Here is a 21,110-nt window from a genome sequence, read left to right on the forward strand (position 1 = left end):
CAGCTAGTGATCTCCATCGTAGGCACCATAACATAATCCCAAGAAGCTTTGGTCCAACTCCAAAGCATTTTGGGATCAGCCATTCAGATACCGGAAGATGGGTTTATCCCATCCATCTCTCACTTCAATAGCTACTCATGGAGCTACCCATACTGACTCTTCCCACCCAACACACACTCTTCCACCTCCCAATTTCCCCCATTCTGACCTTGGCCCCTTGGGGCAATTATAACCAAACTAACTTCTCTGCTGACCAGGACTATTTCTAATGATTCCCTTGGTATCATCCTGGACTCTTCACTCTCCCATCAAAACTCATGGTTTCAACTTAAGAAATGGAGGGCCTTGAGAAGTAACAATGACTTGCCAAAGTCCGTTCTTGAACACCCTTTCTCCATAAATATGGCCATCACAGCCTCTCACCTGGTCCATTATAATAACCTTCTAATCAGTTCCTTAGCCTCAAGTCTTTTCCCTTCCAAAGTAATCGCCTGATATGAAATACAGGTCCAACCATACCATTTTCCTAATCGATAAACTCCTAATGTTGCTAAATAAAATATTATTTCATCTTTTTTTCATTTTCTTATTTTATAATGTACATAACTATCAAAATCACAGAACAGGTAAAGAATTTATAAATAAAATTTATAAATGTCACTAGCACTAATGGACAACATTGCCTTTTTACTGAGAGGATTACAGATTCAAAAAAACTGCTTCTGTAAATAGCTGCAGATGGGAAGTAAATGTCTTCTGAAAAGCTTCTATTATTTACTACCTGTGTGACTTGAGGCAGAGATGACCTTCTTCTCTCCAGGCCTCAGTATCCTATCTGTAAAATGAGTGAGGACAGACTATTTATCCTTAAAATCTGATCTTCCAGGTCTGATCTTATGATTCTAGAATATTAGCCCCATTTTACAGTTTAAGAAACTGAGTCACAAGGAGGGGAAAGTGGTTTGCCTAGAGACACTCAGCTAGTAAATAGCTGACACAGGTTTTGCACTCGGGTCTTTCTTAGGGCCAGCTATCTATCTACTGTACTTCCTAGCTGCTTCCCCCACCCTCCAACAAATATTCCATTCTTCCATCTTCTAGCCACCTGCCTTCCATTTCTAGCTCATATGATCTTCATTTATTATTGCACTAGGCATTAGTGATGAGAGAAAATCCTCACCACTCATCAAAAGCACTTCCAAAGTAATTTTTCTTCCTTTCCCCTCCTGCTCCTCCTTCAAGAAAGAGAGGGGAGAGGGAAGGGGGAAGGATAATATGTAGACTTCCAATGGTTACCACATCTGGCTCTTGCCAAGGAAGACTCTTAATGGTTCACAGCACAGATTCTCCTCCCTGAAATGTTGTTGCCGTTATCACTTCTGAGCCTCTCGTACTCTCTCAAGGGAAATCATGAAATCCTCTGAGGATTCTTAAAACAAAATTAATTTCAATTCACTGTGGCTTATCAGATTCAAATATGTCACATAACACACCTGGCACATGGCAGGTTCTATATAAACGCTTTTTCTTGTCCCTTCCACTCTATGGAAGGGATGCAAAACAAGTTGGGACTAGCGGGATACCAAGATCAATGACCACCATTGCATAGAGAACAATATAAAACAGGAGAGTGTGTAATTAAATACCAAATCGTATGCTACAAACTCAAACCAATTTAACAGGAATGCATTAGGCGCATACTATGTGCAAGGGCTGTGCTAGGAGCTGGGGAGATAAAGATTAAAACACAGGTTGGTTCTTGCCCTCTAGATATTTGTAATCTTTTGGTAGGGAAAGCAGGAGAGGAGAATGTGCATATCCATAAATGTAAAAATGTAAGATTTTGCAACTCTTAGAACCCTATGTTAATATTATTTTTGGAATTAAGGCTGTTCATTCTTTTTAACTGTCCGTACCAGACAATCTTGAAGCATTACACAGATCGTGCAAAATATTATCCAGAAAAAGAGCCTGAAATCAACTATTGTGGATTTAGATATAAAAGTTTAAAATAAGTTATAGGTAGAGATTAAAATTATGATAATTATAATTTTATCTCTCCTTAATAATTTAAAGCTGGTATTTATCATTCACTAATCATCATTATTATTTTTCATAAATTTAACAGAAGTCCTTGGAAGGGGGTGATAATAGTTTAAGTGAAAAGGAAAAACTTTATGGGTGGGGCGGGACTTAGATAGGGAAAGGGCACTCCAGGCAGGGCGCACAGCATGAGCAAAGACCTAGAGGCCAGAACTGGTGAGAAAAATCTGGATGTGACTAAGGGGATGGGTGGAAGGTCTCTTAACTGACAATAACAATAGCAGCTGGCAGTTAAATAGAATGTGAACTTTTTGAGGAGAGGGATTGTTTCATTCTTTGTTTTGGTAGCCTCAGTATCTAGGATAGCACCCAGCATTTTGGGTGCCCAGTAAAGATGGCTCATTGATAGTGATGTTTTAAGGTTTGTACAGTGTTTTTCATATATGACTTCATGTGATCCTTATCAGAGCTGTGAGGTGGATAACATTAACGACTCCATTTTTACAGATAGGGAAACTGGGGCTCAGAGAGGTGAAAGGATTTTTTCAGGATGGCATAGTCGGTAAGGATCTAAGGCAAGTCTTCCTGATACTGAATTCAATGTCCTCTTCCACTGTACCATTTTACACATGAGAAGTCGGGTTTGAAGGGTGGTGTGGTGAAAATTTGAGTAACACTCTACTTTTTGAGACATAGTTCTCACCACAAATACCTGCCAGTTAGTATTCCCAGTGATAACTCCTCACTAAGCATTTCTCTTAGTAGTACAGTGGTTAGAGCACTGGGCTTGGAGTCAAGAAGATTCATTTTTCAGAGTTCAAATCCAGCTTCAGACACTTACTAGCTGTGTGATCCTGGGCAAGTCACATAACATTGTTGACCTCGGTTTCTTCTTCTGTAAAGAGGGAATGAATGATAATCGCTGTAGTAATCCACTATAGAATTTTAAGTGGTCTGGGAGTTCACCTATATTCAGCAATCTTTAAAGCTCTATGTAAATTTTAGTGACTGTCATTATTACTGTTATTACTAAGGACTAATATTCAGCCATGGAACCAGAATGCCAGTATCCCTTCCCCCTGCAGGCCTCAAGTGCCCCGACTCCAGCTGGCACTATATAACTACCCTACATCTTCCCAGAGGCCACTTGCGTGCTCCTTTCTGGCATGTCTTCCATGGCTGTATTTTGTGATAAATTAGGCCTGGATCATGGACCAAATTAGGAACCAGGGCAAGGACATTTAAGGGCTCCTCCCCTGCATTTAGTAACCCTGAGGATGGTCCAATTGCCCAGATGGCCCATTCACACCCATCCCACCCTTCTTTTTGGCTGTCTTTCTCTTTGGTCGAGAGGGCTTGGATCAGGCTGGGGATGGGCAGCGGCTCAGGCCTTTGAGTTGCTCTGCTGTCACCAGGCAGACAAGAAGTAAAGAGATGGGAAGAGTCCACCATGCAGTAGGCAGAATAGGCTGCCAGGAAACAGGTTGGGTTTGGAGTCATTTTGACAGAGCCCTAACAAATTTGGAAGCCATGATTCGCCAATCCTTGTGAGAACTTTAACCTGCTCAATTTCCGACAAATCTGGGCAGATTTATTCCACCATGGCTAGGAGACACTTAAATGTTTGTTGACCGACTGAGTAATCTCCATTTTACAGTTAAAGAAATGGCCTCAAAGGGGAGATGATCCATCCAGGGCCACACAGCTAATGTGTGTCAGAAGCCAAACTCTGATCCAGTCTCCAGGCTTTGCTTGAGTCCGGCCCTATTTTCTTGCCCTTTCCTGAATTAGAGTGTAGTGTGGCTCACCACTCGTTTCTAATTTTTGGACTCGATAAAAGCCACACATCCTGTGAATGAGTTATTACCAATTTTGAGCAGAGCTGAAATTAATGAGGCTTCGCTCTCTGGGAAGGGAATGAATTTCGTGACTTGTTTACCAGCTTATTTGAGAAGAACTCTGACAAAGTTTTGGCAATTTTCTGCCCGCTGTAGTATGGCCTGCAGAAGCTCTGATTATACATCCTTCTTACCGAGTGCTTGCTGGGCACATTCTGCACATAGACACTACCCAGCTGTAGCATCCTGGGTAGAGTGGACCTCCCACCTCTCACACTCACCTGCTATGTGCTCGTTAGCAAATAAATCTGAGCCTTCCTTTCTTAATCCATAAGGTGGAATAGGTAAGACCTGTACCTCACAAACTTGTTATAAGGTCCAGAGAAGGGGATAGAGAGAGAATGCATTGCAAGGTTTAAAGTTCAATGCTGATGTCAGTCAGTGAGCTGTGCTCTGTCTTTGAATCACCAATCCCTGGCACATAATCAGTAGTTGAATAAATGCTTGACCTTAGAGAGGGATCGATTTGGCTGTCTTTGTATTTCCAACACTTAGCACAATGCCGTGGAAATTTTTGGTTTAGGGTGGAAATGGGTTGACCCATAAACCATGGGTGTGGGAAACTCCCCCTGTTCAGAGAGAGTATACTAGGGGGACCTGAAAGGTTAAAAGATTGTTCAGGCTAAATAACTTGCTGGAAGTGAGATAGAGGAAAAAGAGGGGAAGGACAGAAAGGAGACAGAAGAGGTGAGCAAGAGAAATACCCTGGGAGATAGAGAGGAGGATGTAGAATGGAGAGGGAGAAAGAGGGAAAGGAGTAGAGAGGAGAAAGAGACAGAAAAAGGGAGAGAGAGAAAGAGGAAGAGAGAGGGGAGTAGAGAGGGAGAGTAGAGAGAGGCAAGACAGAAGAGGAAAGAGAGAAAAGGGAAAAGGAGAGACAAAAAAGGGAAGAAGAGTGGGAGAGAGAAGAGGGAAAGAGGAGATGGAAGAGAGAGAGAGACAAAAAAAAAGAGGGGATAGATATCCAGACCAGAATTCGAAAACAGTTCTCTTCTCAATTAAAGATTGATGCACTTTACTCCACTCCAATGCATGGTCCTCTGATACAAATATCCTCTCTGCTCCACCTCTTCTATGTTGCTCTTTTCCTCTAAAACTTTCAATGACTCTCCATATCAAAACAGTATAAAGTTCTACCTACAACTTTCTATTATCTGGTCCCAAGGATGCTCAGTAGCCATATTTCACACACCCCCACTCTGCTTTTGCTATGATAATATCTACATTCACTGACCCTTCTTGCCCTAATATTTATCTCTGTGTCTTGGAACATGCTTTATTCCTGTGCCCTTCTCAATATAATAATAATAATAATAATAATAATAATAATAATAATAATAATAATAATAATAATAATAATAAATAAATATGGCAAAAATCCTTACCCACTTTTTCCCTTTAGCCTCACCATTCCCCTGAGAGGTGAGTCCTACAAATCAACGTTATTTTACTGATGAGAAAATTGAACCAAGTGACTTACTTAATGTCACCCAATTAATAAATGTTTGGGAAAGATTTAGATCCAGGTCTTGACCTCAGGAATAGCCTTCTCCGTAGGGTAGCACTTGCATCTCTTTCCCTTCCCTCCTCCATTAGAGTCCCTCCCTTCCTTCAGGATCCAAGTCAGAGTCCCCTTCTTTCATTCAGTTCAATAAGCAAATATTAAGCATCTACTTATGCACTAGAGGTACCCAGCAGTCCCTTCTCCAAAGGAGCTTCCACTCAGTTCCCTGAATCCTTTCTTATCCATCCCTCTTTTAAATAGCATCTTCCCTAGATGTGTACTTTTATACTCATCTTTTTTTTTTTGAACCTTTTATTGTAAAAATATTTTCCCAGTTTATTGCTTCCCTTCTAATCTTGTCTGCATTAGTTTTGTTTGTACAAATACTTTTTAAACTTAGTATAATCAAAAATTTCTATTTTGTTATCAATAATTATCTCTAGTTCTTCTTTGGTCAAAAATTCCTTCCTCCTCCACAGGTCTGAGAGGTAAACTATACTATGTTCTTTTAATTTATTTATATTCTCATTCTTTATGTCTAAATCATGAACCCATTTTTTAAAATTAATTTTATAATTATAACATTTTTTGACAGTACCTATGCATTTTACACTCATCTTGGCAACACGGTGAATTGGTTTTCTTGCCTTTCTCTGAATAAAAGTGTAAGTCCCTTGAGAGCAGGACCAACTGCAGACAGAATAGTCTCTCACTTCATCTGAAGCATTAGCAAATGAATTTGGATTAAAAAACCAAGGCAGACTAGTACTGGGAAAGATTATACACTCTTCACTTTAACACTGACCAATCTTTGAACAGCCAAGACAACTTTCTGGTAACTATCCTCTCCGACTCTCCAGAAATAAAATGTGACTGATTACACTCCTTGGGGAAACAGCTCAATTGGCTGCAGGCTTAGTTTTTTACCTTCGAGGCCGGAGAGAAGAGGTGATTGGAAACACATGTGGGATGGAGGCTCCCGGCTTTCAGATTCTACAGACACTCAGGTTGGATATGGCCAAGCCCTTGAACGAGGTTCTGACCATGTCATTGCTCTCCTCAGATATCTGCAATGGCTCCCACCAGCCTTTCTCGTTTGTTTGTTTTCGTATAAGTCATTATACTTTTTATGAACTCTCCCTTCTTGTCACACTAGTCTGCTTGTTGCTCCCTCTACAGGACACTTCATGTCCAACTACTGGACCTTTTCATAAATGGTCCCTCCTCACCTCTACCACATAAAATCTTTCAAAATACAATCTTTCTTTTGTCTTCCAGTTGCTATTACTGCCTTCCTCTTAAAATTACTTTGCAGATAAGCTTTACTGATTTCTGATACATATTTTGTGTCTTCTCAATAGAACATAAACTTCTAGAGAGCGCGAATTGTTCATTGTTTTATCTTTGAATACCCGCACCTAGCGCTAAAGATAAAGAGATAGGAACTGGACTTATTAATTTAATGGTATTTAAGCAAACTCCCGATGCAGATTAACTCTTCCCTCGTGCCACTGGTCCAGGGGCACACAGCTGGTCAGGGCAGGACTGCCTGAATAAACAACTATGATTAGAGTCCCAATTCCAGATTTAATTCTCAGACATACAAATTGTGTAGAATTGTGTGATTTCTTTCCCTCCAAGTTGGTCCAAACCCAGAAGTTCTTAACTTCTTACTAGCGCCAATTAAAGCATAAACAATACAAAAGAGAGCATAACAGACCTTAAGGAGTTTACATTCTCCTGATAGAAGATAGTATCTATGTGTGCATATATATGATATATAATATACATATGTATATTATAGGTAACATATTTATATATTTTAATATATTTCTATATATGTATCATATACAAATGTATATAATATATATTGTGTATATACATACATATACACACGTGTTTACACATACATTTATATGTACACATGTATATATGCATATATATGTGTGTGATGTGTCTATATACACACATACTTACATATACACGATTATCAACAGATAATATAGTCTATGTAACTTCAAAATATATACAAGGTAAATACAATGTAACCAGGAAAGATATTGCAAAGGAAATAGCATTAGAGAGGAGCTTTCAAAGACGCTGGGAATTCTAAGAGGTGGAATTGAGTGGAAAGTGTATTCTGGGCCTATGCCCATGTAGTATCATGCTAGGGGAGCAGCAGAGAGGCCTGTTTGGCTACCGTGCAGAGTGTGAGAGGGGTCATCATGAAATAAATCTGTTAAAATGAGTTGGAAGCAGATTGTGAAGGGTTTTAAATGCTAAAACAGAGGAGTTCGTGTTTTATCCTAGAGGCATTAAGGGGCCACTAAAACATCAATTTGGTCTGTTGATGATTGCTAAGGAATACGATTATAATTAATAAGATCAGAATTGGTCATCAAAATCATGACTAATCATAATTAAAATTTCATTTTTTTTACGATGTGAATATTAATTTGGGAACTCCATGCAGAATGAATGTAATAGCTGATCGAGCTTGGAGGCAGAGCTTCCATCAGGATGCGATTAGAACAGCCTGTGAAGGGGCAGCAGGTGGCGCAGTAGATAGAGCACCAGCCCTGAATTCAAATCTCAGACACTCAACACTTCCTACTGTGTGACCCTGGGCAAGTCACTTAACCCCAACTGCCTCAGCAAAAAAAAAAAAAAAAAAAAAAAACCCATAAAATAGTCTGCAAAGGAGTAAAGTTGGGTATAAATACGTATACATATATTGTATTTAAGATATACTTTAACGTGTATGGGACTGTGTAGGGGACGGAAGGAAGGAGGAGAAAAGTTGGAACAAAAGTTTTTGCAAGAGTCAATGTTGAAAAATGACCCATGCATGTGTTCTGTGTATAAAAAGCTATAATAATAATTAAAAAAAAAAGGGAGTAAAACTGGGATGGGAGAGGTGAGGGGGTGGATGAGTGATGGGGTAGTATTTAAATTGACGAGCTATAGGGGACAGCTAGGTGGCGCAGTGGGTAGAGCGCCAGCCCTGAAATTAACCCAATCGCCTCAGCAGGAAACAAACAAGCAAACAAACAGATGAGTCTGCGGAGGGGTAGAGCTGGGACGGACTAAGTTGACAAGATATATCAATTAGATGGGGGGGAGAGGGGGGAGGTGAGAGAAAATCTGAGACCCATTCTGTCTCCCTTTAGTCCTAGGCATTCTCAGTGGCAATACCTGTGCATATATTAAATCTATTTATATTATATTATTATTCATCATATTAATTATATTGGTATATTATTAATATTTATAATTTTAATTATTATATTATTTGATTGATAATCATTAAATAATTAATAAAATAAATAAATAAAATGGATCATTAATAATTATTAACATGATTGAATATATTAAATCTATTTCTATCATATATACAATTTTATTATTTATTATATTAATATGTTATAATTAATATGTATTTAATATTATATTTATTTTAATTATTTTTTTAATTTTGTTTTCAATAATTATTAAATAAAGAGTAAATAATTGTTGGATGATTATTAACATAACTGACTACATTAAGCCTGACTTCCTCCTGTTTCCGCAGCTGGAGCTCTCGCACACCGCCATTCTGCACCAGATGCGGCGGGACCAGGTGACGGACACGTGCCGGGCGCACAGCGTGAGCAGCAGGAAGAGGCGGGTCCTGACCCCCAACGACCTCAAGCACCTGGTGGTGGACGAGGACCACGAGCTCATCTACTGCTACGTGCCCAAGGTGGCCTGCACCAACTGGAAGAGGGTCATGATGGTCCTGACGGGGCGGGGCAAGTACAGCGACCCCATGGAGATCCCGGCCAACGAGGCGCACGTCTCGGCCAACCTGAAGACGCTCAACCAGTACAGCATCCCGGAGATCAACCACCGCTTGAAAAACTACATGAAGTTCCTGTTCGTGCGCGAGCCCTTCGAGCGGCTGGTGTCGGCCTACAGGAACAAGTTCACGCAGAAGTACAACACGTCCTTCCACAAGCGCTACGGGACCAAGATCGTGCGGCGCCAGCGGAAGAACGCCACGCAGGAGGCGCTGCGCAAGGGCGACGACGTCAAGTTCGAGGAGTTCGTGGCGTACCTCATCGACCCGCTGACGCAGAGGGAGGAGCCCTTCAACGAGCACTGGCAGACGGTGTTCTCGCTCTGCCACCCCTGCCACATCCACTACGACCTCGTGGGCAAGTACGAGACGCTGGAAGAGGACTCCAACTACGTGCTGCAGCTGGCGGGGGTGGGCAGCTACCTGAAGTTCCCCACCTACGCCAAGTCCACGAAAACTACTGACGAAATGACCACAGAGTTCTTTCAGAACATCAGCATGGAGCACCAGACGCAGCTCTATGACGTCTACAAACTGGATTTTTTAATGTTCAATTACTCAGTGCCAAGCTACCTGAAACTGGAGTGAAGAGGGGGGGAGAGGATCGTGCTTGTTTTTATTTAAGATTTTTATTTGTCGAGATAAATATATGGATATTGGGTTATTTTGTAAATTAATATTTCTTTGGGGATAGTGCTGCGAGCAGCACGGTCGGAATTATTTAAAAAAAAAAAAAATCCTCCTGGAGGGAAGGACAGCTCTCTTTGCGGGGTAACAAGATGGCGGTGTCCTTGTTCTGGAAATGAGTACTGCAAACACTGTTTTCCGAGGTCTGATTGTGTCCTGGTGAATTTCATTTAATCATTGCATTCCATAAATTCTAATTAGGGTTATTTATAGTCATTGAAACGTGGTCTCTGGATAGATTTCACTTTAGAGACAGCAGGATCTTCACGTTTTCACAAAAGACGTCTGTTCTTCCTAGTTCCTTTGATCCTACACTGAGCGTTGGCTGTATTAACCATTAGCAGAGGCGGCAATTACGACTTTTATTGGTAACACCAATATGCAGATTTTAGTAGAAATTAACATTGCCCTCCCAGCTCTGCAAAGGATAGGTCGCTTTCATCAGTGTGGAGGTCCCTTGGCTTGAATGAAATGTGAATATTTGTGACCCGAGGAGGAGGTGATCACGGTGTCATATCTTAGCTGAACTAGAACCTGGGATCCATGCACAGATATCTATATATAATCTATATTTAAATTTAACATATTGGGGTAGAAGTGTCTGAGGTTAGATTTGAACTCAGCTCCTCCTGACCTCAGGACTGGCGCTCTATCCACTGCGCCACCTGGTGGCCCCCTACGCACACCTTCTTGGAGACATACTCAAAGTTAAGACAAAGTCCAAACCACCGTGGCCTCCATCCCCGAGACAACAAAACATTCCAGAATCTTAATTTACATCGAAGTACTTCATGACCCATTTTTCCTAATTTTCACCAGTTCACATGACGCTTGAGTGATGTGTAAGACACGTCCCTTTCCATATGTGGGCGATTGATTTTGGTCGCCGGTGTCGATTATCCTGTATATAATAATATACTAAGAGTTTGGGGTTGGTTGTGGGTTTGGTGCATTTTTTTCTGTTGTTTGTTTTGTTTTGAGAGAGTATATAGTCGAGGGATGAGAAGATTGTTCTAATTAAAAAAAAAAAAAAAAGGTTAATTTATTCACAGAAACTATTAAAAATGTATTATAAAACTCCCAGCCAGCTCAGTGAACAGGAGTAGCAACATCTCAAAATGTTGGACTTATTCTTATTTAATGTTGAGTGAGCTATCCGCCTGAGATGGGGTTAAAACGCTATTTATAAAACATTATAGATCTTCTCCCAAGCTTTCAACTCCTAGAGAGATGGCCCAGTGAATAAATTCTAGAGAGAAAGCGGCGAGGGAGGGGAGAGAGCCCGAGAAAAAGTCTATTTCCTAGGCACGTTAGCCTTGAGCTATAAGCTGATTAAATAGAAAAACCTTGCTCCAGAATCACTGGGCATTTCTTAAGCCTCTCTTTAGTGTGAAACACTGGGCATATCAAAACAGAACTTTCAAACTCCAGGGAGTTTGGGTTCTTCTGATAGAGAAAAGGGAACAAATGCTTCCCAACTTCTCACGTCCCCGTGACATAACCGCGATTGTCAGCTAAGACTGGAGAATCAGAGGGGGGAGGGGGTTTCAAGGGGAAGAAAGCAGGAATTATAATTATTTTTAAAATTTAGTTTCCATCCAGATCCCCACAATTCAAGTGAGATTAAACTTTAAAAAGTGCAATGGCCTCAGAGCCCACTACCTCTACATACAATCATTTCTCCCATCCTAAAGCATATGGAACTTATGTAAGCATCAGGAGAGTAGGGAAATAGCTGGAGTGCAGGGCCGGACTTTTGTCGATGGCCCAGTGGCTTGACGGCCCACCCAAGTCTTACTTGAAAGTCATTGATCGAGTGAGAGTTACCTAAATCCTGGGCAAATTTCCAGCATGACACCCACCCCCATCCCCTCGTCCTGCTTCAATGCCATCACTGTGTAGTGGGTAGAGATTTGCTGTTTTTGTTTGGCATTGAGAATGAAGTTCATGTCTATTCATGAGTTTCCCCATTTCCCCAAGACACTCCTCATTGGTTTTCTGTGATTGCTCAGTGGTAAGCTTGCTCCCTGGATCAGCTGTCTTCTCCCCGTCGCCCTGGGTCAGGAGCACCTTTTCAAGGAGAGAACACCCCAGTACATTTTTTTAAATGTGAGGTTGTCTTCCTGCTAGTGTTTTATTTTATTTTTAACACGTTCTTTCCTCTTTTTTTTTAATGGTTTAATTTGTTTGTGTGTGTATTTGATCTGATTCTATTGTGACACGGAAGAAAAAAAAATGTTTTCATGCTTGTGGTTAAAAAAGTCATTGGTGAAAATTGTTTGGAAAAATCAGATGGTCATTTTGAAGGCAAATGGAGAGAATGGGCTTGGGCAGGGGTGATTTCAATGCTTTTCAAGGATGTGCATTATTTCTGAGACAAGGACAGGCAAGCCTTCCATCCCCTAGTTGCCTTGCAAAAAGCCTTGCTCTGTGACTTAACAATGGAGGGAATTCAAAAGGATGGTTCATGATGAACATTCCCCGTTCTGACTCACCAGCATTCTCCCGTCAAAACATTATTTTGTTATCTAGGGCATTTGCATCCCTGCAGTATCTCTTAGACATCCCAGGGAGTTTCAGAAAAAGGCAAAGAGCCAATCAAACTGCAGCTTCTGAGAGGACCCAGTGGGGCAGTCCAATGCCCGTTCTTGGCTCTCCCATCAGAGCTTAGCTGGGGGTTGGTTTCTCATAATCTGAATCTGGATGCCCACATATACATGGGGCATCAGTCAATGGGGACATTGGAACCAAGATGGTAGACAGCTGTGAACAAGTCACGGGACCGTATCATAGATTTTGGAAAAACAAGGGACCTCAGAACTTGAGTCTGACCCTCTTCTTGTACAGAAGGGAAAACTGAGGCACAGAGGGACACGACTCGCTGCAGCCACATAACTAGTAAGTGTCCAAGTGGGAACGGGAGCCAAATCTCCTCCACTCCAACCTCCCTTCATCAACCAGACAATAAGGGAAGCATATGTTTCCTTGACCACCCAACCCAACTGACGAGTTCTAGGGGCCTGAAAATAAAAGCCACAAGAGGGGGCCCTTAATACCCTCATCAGAAGAGAGTAGAAGACAGATCTCATGTAATAATCACAAAGCAGAACAATCCCCACCGAGGTAGCAGACCCAGACAATCTGATCCACAGATACAGTGCGAGGCGGGGCTCTGCCCCTCTCCCCCATGCTCTTGCAATTCTCATCCGTGAATTTTCCATCAGACTCTAAACTGCCCATTCCAAGGCAACCCAAGTAACTGGAAACAGCCCGTCCACTATTTGCACAGTATGTTTGCCCTCCGGCCCTTTTCAGAAAGCTATTTACCCAAGTCTTGCCCACTTGGACCCTAAGTGAGGTTATCCCCAGGGAGCAGGAGCTCAGAGTTACCCAGCCCACTGCCGTCACCAGGCAGATTTGTCTCGTGCTGCTCTCTTTTCAGGTACAAAAGGGATTGCTGGTACTCCTACTCTTGTTCCAGAGAGTGTTATTTTCTTACGTGCATGCACAAGATAGAAGACTATGTTCATATAATTTAACATCTATGTGGGGTAGGATTTTTTTTTACCTATTTGTATGCAGTAGAAGGCTTGTTGTAGAGAACTCTCCTCTGTATCTTAACTGTACTGTTCAAGAAAGAAGTTGAATTTTCCATTGCCAACAGACGCGTGAAATGTTCATGAACCTTCCTCAGAAAACAAAACAAAGAAAAGCCATTCAAGCCTGATTATTTTTCTAAGTAACTTCAATTAAATTGAAGAAAGAAAGATGTCTCCTCTCTGCATATGGTTTCTTTCTGTCTCAATAATAAAATGCTAGCCGTGGAGGGCAGGAGCTGGGTGGGAGAGGAAAGATCGGGATGAAGCCGGGCTTCTTGGAAAGGGGATAACATTCAAAATCTCGAGCCTGACATTTCATTCATTTCCTAGCACCCCCCTTTATGTCTTCTCCATTCAATCTAACTGGCCTGCCATCCATTTCCCATCTCCTGCAATGCATCCCACTCTGGGCTCTTAAACTGATCCCTCACCTCTGCCTTAGAGAGCCCCCTAGCTGTATTTTTAAAATTTTTCTTTTGCAAGGAACAACAATAATAATAGCTAGGATTTACATAGGGCTTTAAGATTTAGAAAATACCATGAATAGTTTGTCACATTTGAACCTCACAACGATCCTGGGAGGTAAGTGCTATTATTAGGCCCATTTTATAAATAGGGAAACTGAGGCACATGTTAAATTGAGCAGGGCACATAGCTAGTAAATGTCTGTGGCTGGATTAGGATCTTCGTAACTCCAAACCCAATGATTTATACATTGTGGTGCCCCCTAACTTCAGCCAGCCAGAAATCTAGAAAACCCATGATAAAAGATGCTATCTATCCTTTTTTTTGTTGTTGTTTTTCTTTGGGGGGGGGTGTATGGTGAGGCAATTGGGGTTGAGTGATTTGTCCAAGGTCACACAGCTTATAAATTTCAAGTGTCTGAGGGTGAATTTGAAGTTGGGTCCTCCATCACTGTACCACCTAATTACTTCTTTAGTTTTTTCCTAATTTTTGTTTTTTTGTGGTGTCCTTTCTTTAAAGGGCGCTGCCTTCTACAGAGCATCTAGTTCTTCCACAAACACCCCCCCACCTTGTTATTGTTTCTCAAGCTTTGGAAAAAAGCTTCTCTATATTTTTATATTTATCCATCTTGAGACGGGCTGAATCCCCCAGATATGTTCCATTTTTTCCTACTGCCTGGCACAGAGAGTCCTAGCTTTAGAAATGAAAAATTCCTTAGAGATTGGTCCAAGATCCAGAATGAGGAGATGCTTTAATAAATGTTTAAGCTGAACTGAATTAGGAAAAAAAACACATAAACTTCTTCATATTTAAATCAGAGAACCAAGAAAGAGACCAAGAAATTGAACCCACCCCTTTGGTCACTGCTATCCAGTGGGCACCAATTTTTTTCCCAGTTTGCTGGTTCACTCAATACTTGGATCCCTTCCATTTCTCTATGATCTCCATGATCTGGCATTTCATGAACCCACTATGTGGAACTTAACTAATCAAATATGCCATGGTTGGTACTGAGGAAGATGATGACCTACTTTCTGAATTTTTCTTAAGGAAATGATGTTCCATGTGATGGGTCACTTTATTTAATTCCAATTCTATTCCTGTAAATAAGAGTGTGAGGACCATGGGTGGGTTATTATTATTCCCATTTTACAAATGAGAAAACTAAAGTGCAGAAGTTGAGTGATTTGTCCAGCATTATATGGCTAAAAAATGACTGAGAAATTAAAACCCATGTTTTCCTGATTCCACTTCAATCCTCCAGCCACTATACTGGAATTTCTTAACTCCTCTCCTTCGCTTTCGTCTTCCTTCCTTCCTCTTCCCCTCTCTTCCTCCTCATCTTCCTCTTTTTTTCTCTCCCACTTTCTCCCTCTCCTTCTCCCCTCTTCTCCTTCCTTCCTCTTCCCCTCTCTTCCTCTCCATCTTCCTCTCTTTTTCTCTCTCCCACTTTCTTCCTCTCCTTCTCCCTTTCCCTCCTTTCTTTCTTTCTCCCCCCTATCTTCCTCTCCATCACCATTTCCTTCTCCTCCTTTTCTCCCTCTCCATCTCCCTTCTCCCTTTTCTCCTCCCCCTTTCTCCCTCTCCCTCTCTCTGATGGATCCCTGCCACACTTCGCTAAAAACATAGAATAATAGTTTTCAATGTACAAAATACATAGAATGATAAAAGAAAGCAAATACACAGAAACTGTTATAATTAATGTGACAGCTAGGGGACGCCACACTGGATATGGATTCAGGAAGACCCCAGTTAAATCCAGCCTCAGACACTAACTGGCTATGTGATCCTGCACAAATCATTTAACTTCTAGCTGCTCCAGCTTCCTTATCTGGAAAATGGGGAATAGTAATAGCACCTAACCTTCTAGAGTTGTTGTGAAGATCCAATGAAATGATATTTGCAAAGTATTTTGCAAACTTTAAAATACTATTTAAATGTTAGCTATTATCATTATGTTATAAAAATAGATATTATATTTTAAAATATAACATAAGACAAAATTATAGAATACAAAATATTATAATCATTAAAAAATAAAAATAAGGTCATAGATTCCAGAATAAGAACCCTGGTGCCTCTCAGTTAAGTTTAAGGAAGAAACCAGAGAAACATTTTAATGTTAGCTATTGTCATTATATTATAAAAATAGATATTATATTTTAAAATATAACATAAGACAAAATTATAGAATATAAAATATTATCATTAAAAAATAAAAACAAGGTCATAGATTCCAGAATAAGAACCCTGGTGCCTCTCAGTTAAGTTTAAGGAAGAAACCAGAGGGGCCATTTAGTCCAATTGGATATGATTTCACAGTTAAAGAAAATAAAGTCCAGAGGTGTTCATAAGATCATGGGGATACATGATTTAAGCCATTTAGTTCAACCTCACTTCACTGAAGAAACTGAAGCATAAAGAAGCTAAGGAACTTACCCAAGAATAAATACTCAAGTAGCAAAGAGATGATGTAGGTTTTGAACTCAGGTCTTCCTGAGTTCTTCCCAACCTAGAGCTGATTTTAGTAGTTTTTCTGTGTTTAGAAGGAACTGACCTGAAGACTTTTTAAAGCTAAATAGATATAAATTAAATTAAGCAGATATGGTTTATACCAGGGAGGGGAACAGGAAGCAGACACCAAAAATGGCTCAAGGAGGACGGGGAAAAGTGATAAAGAGAAAGTAAGGAAAGAAAGGGAGGAAAATGAAGGTCCTACAACCATGAAGAGAGATGGAAATCGGGAAATCCAGGGTGGGGGGAAGCTAATAAATTCAGGATGGGAACTCAGGCCCTCTTTTCCCTTTGCAAACAATCCTGAGAGGAAGCTTAATCTCCAGAATAAGGCAAAACCTCATTAACTTGAGCTCTAGAGAATATAAGAGAAAACGGTCCCCGAGTTCATCAGAATTAGATAATCCAATATTGGTATTAGGGAAGAATAGGTCATCTCAGTCTTCTGGGAACTGGCCGTTGCTTTGAATCAACCCAGATCAGGTAAATGGGGTGAATGCCAGCATCAAGAATATCAGTGTGCTAATGAAAATAACCCAATTGGGACAGACCACAGAATATAAGGAATGGGGGGAAAGTAGTAACATGTACACAAACAACACACACACACTAAGAATAATAGCTAACATTCATATAGCACCTACTATGTGCCGGGCACTGTGCTAAGTGCTTTACAAATACCTCATCTGATTTTCACAATAACCCCAGTGGGTAGGTGCTGCTATTGCCCACAATTTACAGATGTGGAAACTGAGGCAAACAGAGATTAAGTGATTCATTTGCCAAGAGTCACCCAGTTAACAAGTGTCTGAGTCACATTTTTTGACCCAGCGTTCTAACCACTTTGTCACCACACATATATGGGCACCCACACAAAGAGATGAAAGGGAAAATGGAGCATTTGAATATTTCAGTATGCCTTCCAGCTGAGCTCCTTCTCAGACAGGAGCACACCCACATGTGGGTGGTTTACATCTTTTTAGGTTTTTTTTTTTTTTTAAATGTCTTCAGTGCGGTCCCTTCTAGAAACAGCAAAGCCACAATAACAGTCCCTATAATTCATAAGATCATAGAGTTAGAATTCACTCTTCCTCATTCTACAGCGGGAGAAGCTACAGGTCAGAGAGATGAGGTCAAATGTCCAGGATCACACAGCCAGTAAGTATTTGGAGGGAATACTCCAATCCAGAATTCCTTAGATCTTCATGGTTCCAAGTCCGGACTGGGCACCCCCTGGGCCTGATTATAGTTACTAGCTGTGTGTTCTTGAGCAAATTACTTTACTTTTGGAGGACCTCAGGGTCTTCATCTGCAAAATGGGTCTTATAATAATAAATAATTATAATATAACATTAGGTTATAATTATCTTTGTACTGTTGAATCTAATTATATCTTATCCCTCTCCAACACACACACACACACACACACACACACACACACACACACACACACACACACACACATTCTGGTTAGACATTACCGACACCGCCCTGGAGAGCTTGACTCCATGGGTAACCCAATACCTTCGCTTTCTCTCTGAACTGGTAAATCCAGCTACTTCTGGAGGGTGGAACGTGAATGCTGGCCAACTGGAACCCATGGGGACTGGGATTCTCAATAGTTCACATTCAGATTCCTCTCACCTTTCATTTCAAAAAGTCTTGAGGTTGAATCCAGGTACTTTCCATATGCTTGTCTTCCTAAGGGATTTTTTTGAAGCACTTATAGCAAAGTACTGCTTATATAGTCAGAGAATTGAAAGGAACCTGCAAAGTCATCTCATTGACCCATTCATCTTCCAGAAACTATACCTCAGAGAGACTAAGAGATTTGTACTCAAGGAAAGGTAGGATTTGAACCCAACTCTTGTGGATATAAAGCCCGCATACAGTCTAAGCAAGAAGAGAATGGCAATAAAAAAGATGAAAATAGGGGCAGCTAGATGGCGCAGTACACATATAGAGCTATTGATGCCAGAGTCAGAAAAACCAGAGTTCAAATCCAGCCTCAGACTCTTAATACTAGTTGTGTGACATCGAGCAAGTCACTCAAACTCAATTGCCTCATCACTTCCCTCACCAAAAAGTGTTTTTAAAAAAAGAGATGATGATGAAAATGGGAATGAAAGCTGGGCCAGACCAGAAAGAGCTTCATTCCAAGAGTAGTAAGTATAATTATGAGAACTTTATGGGATCAATTTTCAAGATATTTAAAAGTGGGAAAAAAGATTTGGAAAAATAATTACAGATTCTTTTATTTGACTGCAAAAAGGTGACAGATGATAGTATTAATTACTAACCCATAAGCCTACTTTCTTCCTTACACAACTGAGCAAACAAGGAGTTTTGTCATCTATAAAAGGGGAATAATAATAATAGTTCCTATCTCACAGCATTGTTGTAAGGATCAAATGAGAAAACAGAAAGAGAGAGACCACTTTACAAACCTTAAGGCCCTATACAAATGTATAAGGATAAAAGTATCCTTATTAATATTATATAAGCAGGTTATGCTAAGCATAGGAGACCCAAAGAAAGGCAAATTATAATTCTTATCCTTAAGAAGCCCACAGTGGAATGCAGTGGATAACATGCAAATAATTATGCAGGATGCATTCCTTCATTAATAGTCACAGAATCTAAGAAGGGATGTCAGAGGCCGCTTAGTACAACCTATTCCTGAACAGGCACACCCACTACAAAACACCCAGCACTCCATTGTTATTTGCCAAGCACTTACGAGCAAGGAGATTTGGGGATACCAAAATAAAGAGGATTTGGTTCCAGGTGTTTCTAATATTACAGAGAAGATTATTCAAGCATAAATCACAGTGAAGACAATGACCAGCATGACCAATGAGGAGAGTGGATCGCATTTCTTCAGAATCCCGGACCCAGAAAATTTTCATTTAATGGGAGTTTTCAGAATTTCATTTCCCATGAGACTATTTCCCTATGGTTCTGTGTAATCACATGATAGGGAGAGAGTGGAAGGATTCTAAAAAGGGAAGGAATCGTTGTGCATAAAAATGTTTTTAAATTGTGTATACATATATACAAAATATACATGTGTACATATACAAATATACAAAGTATGCATATGTACAAAACATGCAAAATAAATGCATATTCAAAACATGTAAAGCACACATGAAACAAAGAATATACATATACAAAATATGTAAAGCATGCATTCATAATAAACATGCAAAATATACATATCTAAAACATGTAATGTATACATATTATAAGAACATACAAAGTTCATAATTTTTAAAGGAAAATGTAAGACTACACAAGAATATTTAAAGAACTCTCACTTGGAAGAAACATTATTCTAATTGGGCCCAAAGGATAGACTTAGGAGATAAGTAGAAGTTGCCCCAAAAGGGTAGACTCGGGTCTATTACAAGGGAAAACTTCCTGATTCTGAGTTGTCTCCATTTCTGCCTCTTTTGAGAAATCTTGAGTGCTCTAAATTGATGCATGGAAGCTAACTTGGAGGAGGGAAGCTCTTAAGATAGCATTTTGCTCCATCAAATACTCACTCGTAGTCTACAAACAATAAGTACAATGAGAAAGAACTCTGATGATTGATTTTCAAAGTATTAGATTGATCCCAAGAGGTTTAAGAAATCATTTGTCAATGTTGGTTGAGGCACAAAATACATGCAGGTTAGGCTTCTAACCCCTGTCTTATAGGGTAACCCATCCAGAAGCAACAAGAAAACCATATTCCCTGGAGATGAAGTCCATTGTCATGTTGAATGACATTACAAGCTGATTGCATCAAGCCCTAGAATTACACCGAGAGATCCACAACCACTGAAGAGTTTGGCTTAACAGTTGGTGCTGTCTGGTGAGGGAAAGCCTTTCAAGGAAGCCGATTCCATTTATTCAATAAATCCTTATTAAGCATTCTCTATGTGGCAGGTTCCTAGTGTGTATTTGGAGACAGCAAGGAAAAATGGAACTAGCTCATGACCTCAAGGATTTCACATTCTCTTATAGAAAACCAACAAGAATACATAAGTCAATACAAAATCCACGATTTCAGATTCAGGGAGGAGTGCTGACCAGTGGGGAAGCAGGGACTCAAGAAAGACCTTTATGCTCAGCTTTGAATAGAGACAAGGCTTTCAAGAATAGCAGAGGAGGAGGAGGGGTATTCTGGGAAGGAGGAACAGCATGTGAAGGGGATAAAGGTAGGAAATGGAAAGTCACGTATGAGCAGGGCAGTTCATTTGAAATGTCGAATGTATAAGGGTGAGTAATGTTTAGTGGATCTGGAGAGATGGGTTAGAGCCAGATTGGGAAGGGAACAACAGTTTATCTGTTTTCCTTCTAACAGAAAGCTATTGACTCACCTTTAGCTGTAACCCCCCTCTCTTCAGCTCAATCTCTCTTGGAAATGTGGAATGGAAAGGATTACTTTGCCAAAGGCAAAGCCCAGAGACAGTCATCCTCCATGTTGGAAGTGTTGATATATTTCAACCCTATAAGCAGACAAAAAACAAACAAACCTGGTACTTAGAGGAGGGAGGGAAAGCAAGGAGAATCTC

General features: G+C 40.4%; 1 protein-coding gene and 1 long non-coding RNA gene across 2 annotated transcripts in view; one reads left to right on the forward strand and one right to left on the reverse strand.

Moving 5' to 3' along the window:
- CHST11 (carbohydrate sulfotransferase 11) overlaps positions 1–13,739 on the forward strand; it is a 322,041-nt gene extending 308,302 nt beyond the window's left edge. Inside the window, 1 exon segment of the mRNA XM_074271457.1 lies at positions 9,017–13,739. Coding sequence (XP_074127558.1) covers positions 9,017–9,871 — 855 coding nt within the window. The 3' untranslated portion in view covers positions 9,872–13,739.
- Positions 1–21,110, reverse strand: part of LOC141544840 (uncharacterized) — an 81,047-nt gene that overhangs the window by 35,373 nt on the left and 24,564 nt on the right. Inside the window, exon 2 of the long non-coding RNA XR_012482820.1 lies at positions 20,916–21,044. This is a non-coding gene — a long non-coding RNA (uncharacterized LOC141544840). The remainder of the gene's footprint in view (positions 1–20,915; positions 21,045–21,110) is intronic.

This window comes from Sminthopsis crassicaudata, chromosome 5 (assembly GCF_048593235.1).
Source record: "Sminthopsis crassicaudata isolate SCR6 chromosome 5, ASM4859323v1, whole genome shotgun sequence".
Lineage (NCBI taxonomy): Eukaryota > Metazoa > Chordata > Mammalia > Dasyuromorphia > Dasyuridae > Sminthopsis > Sminthopsis crassicaudata.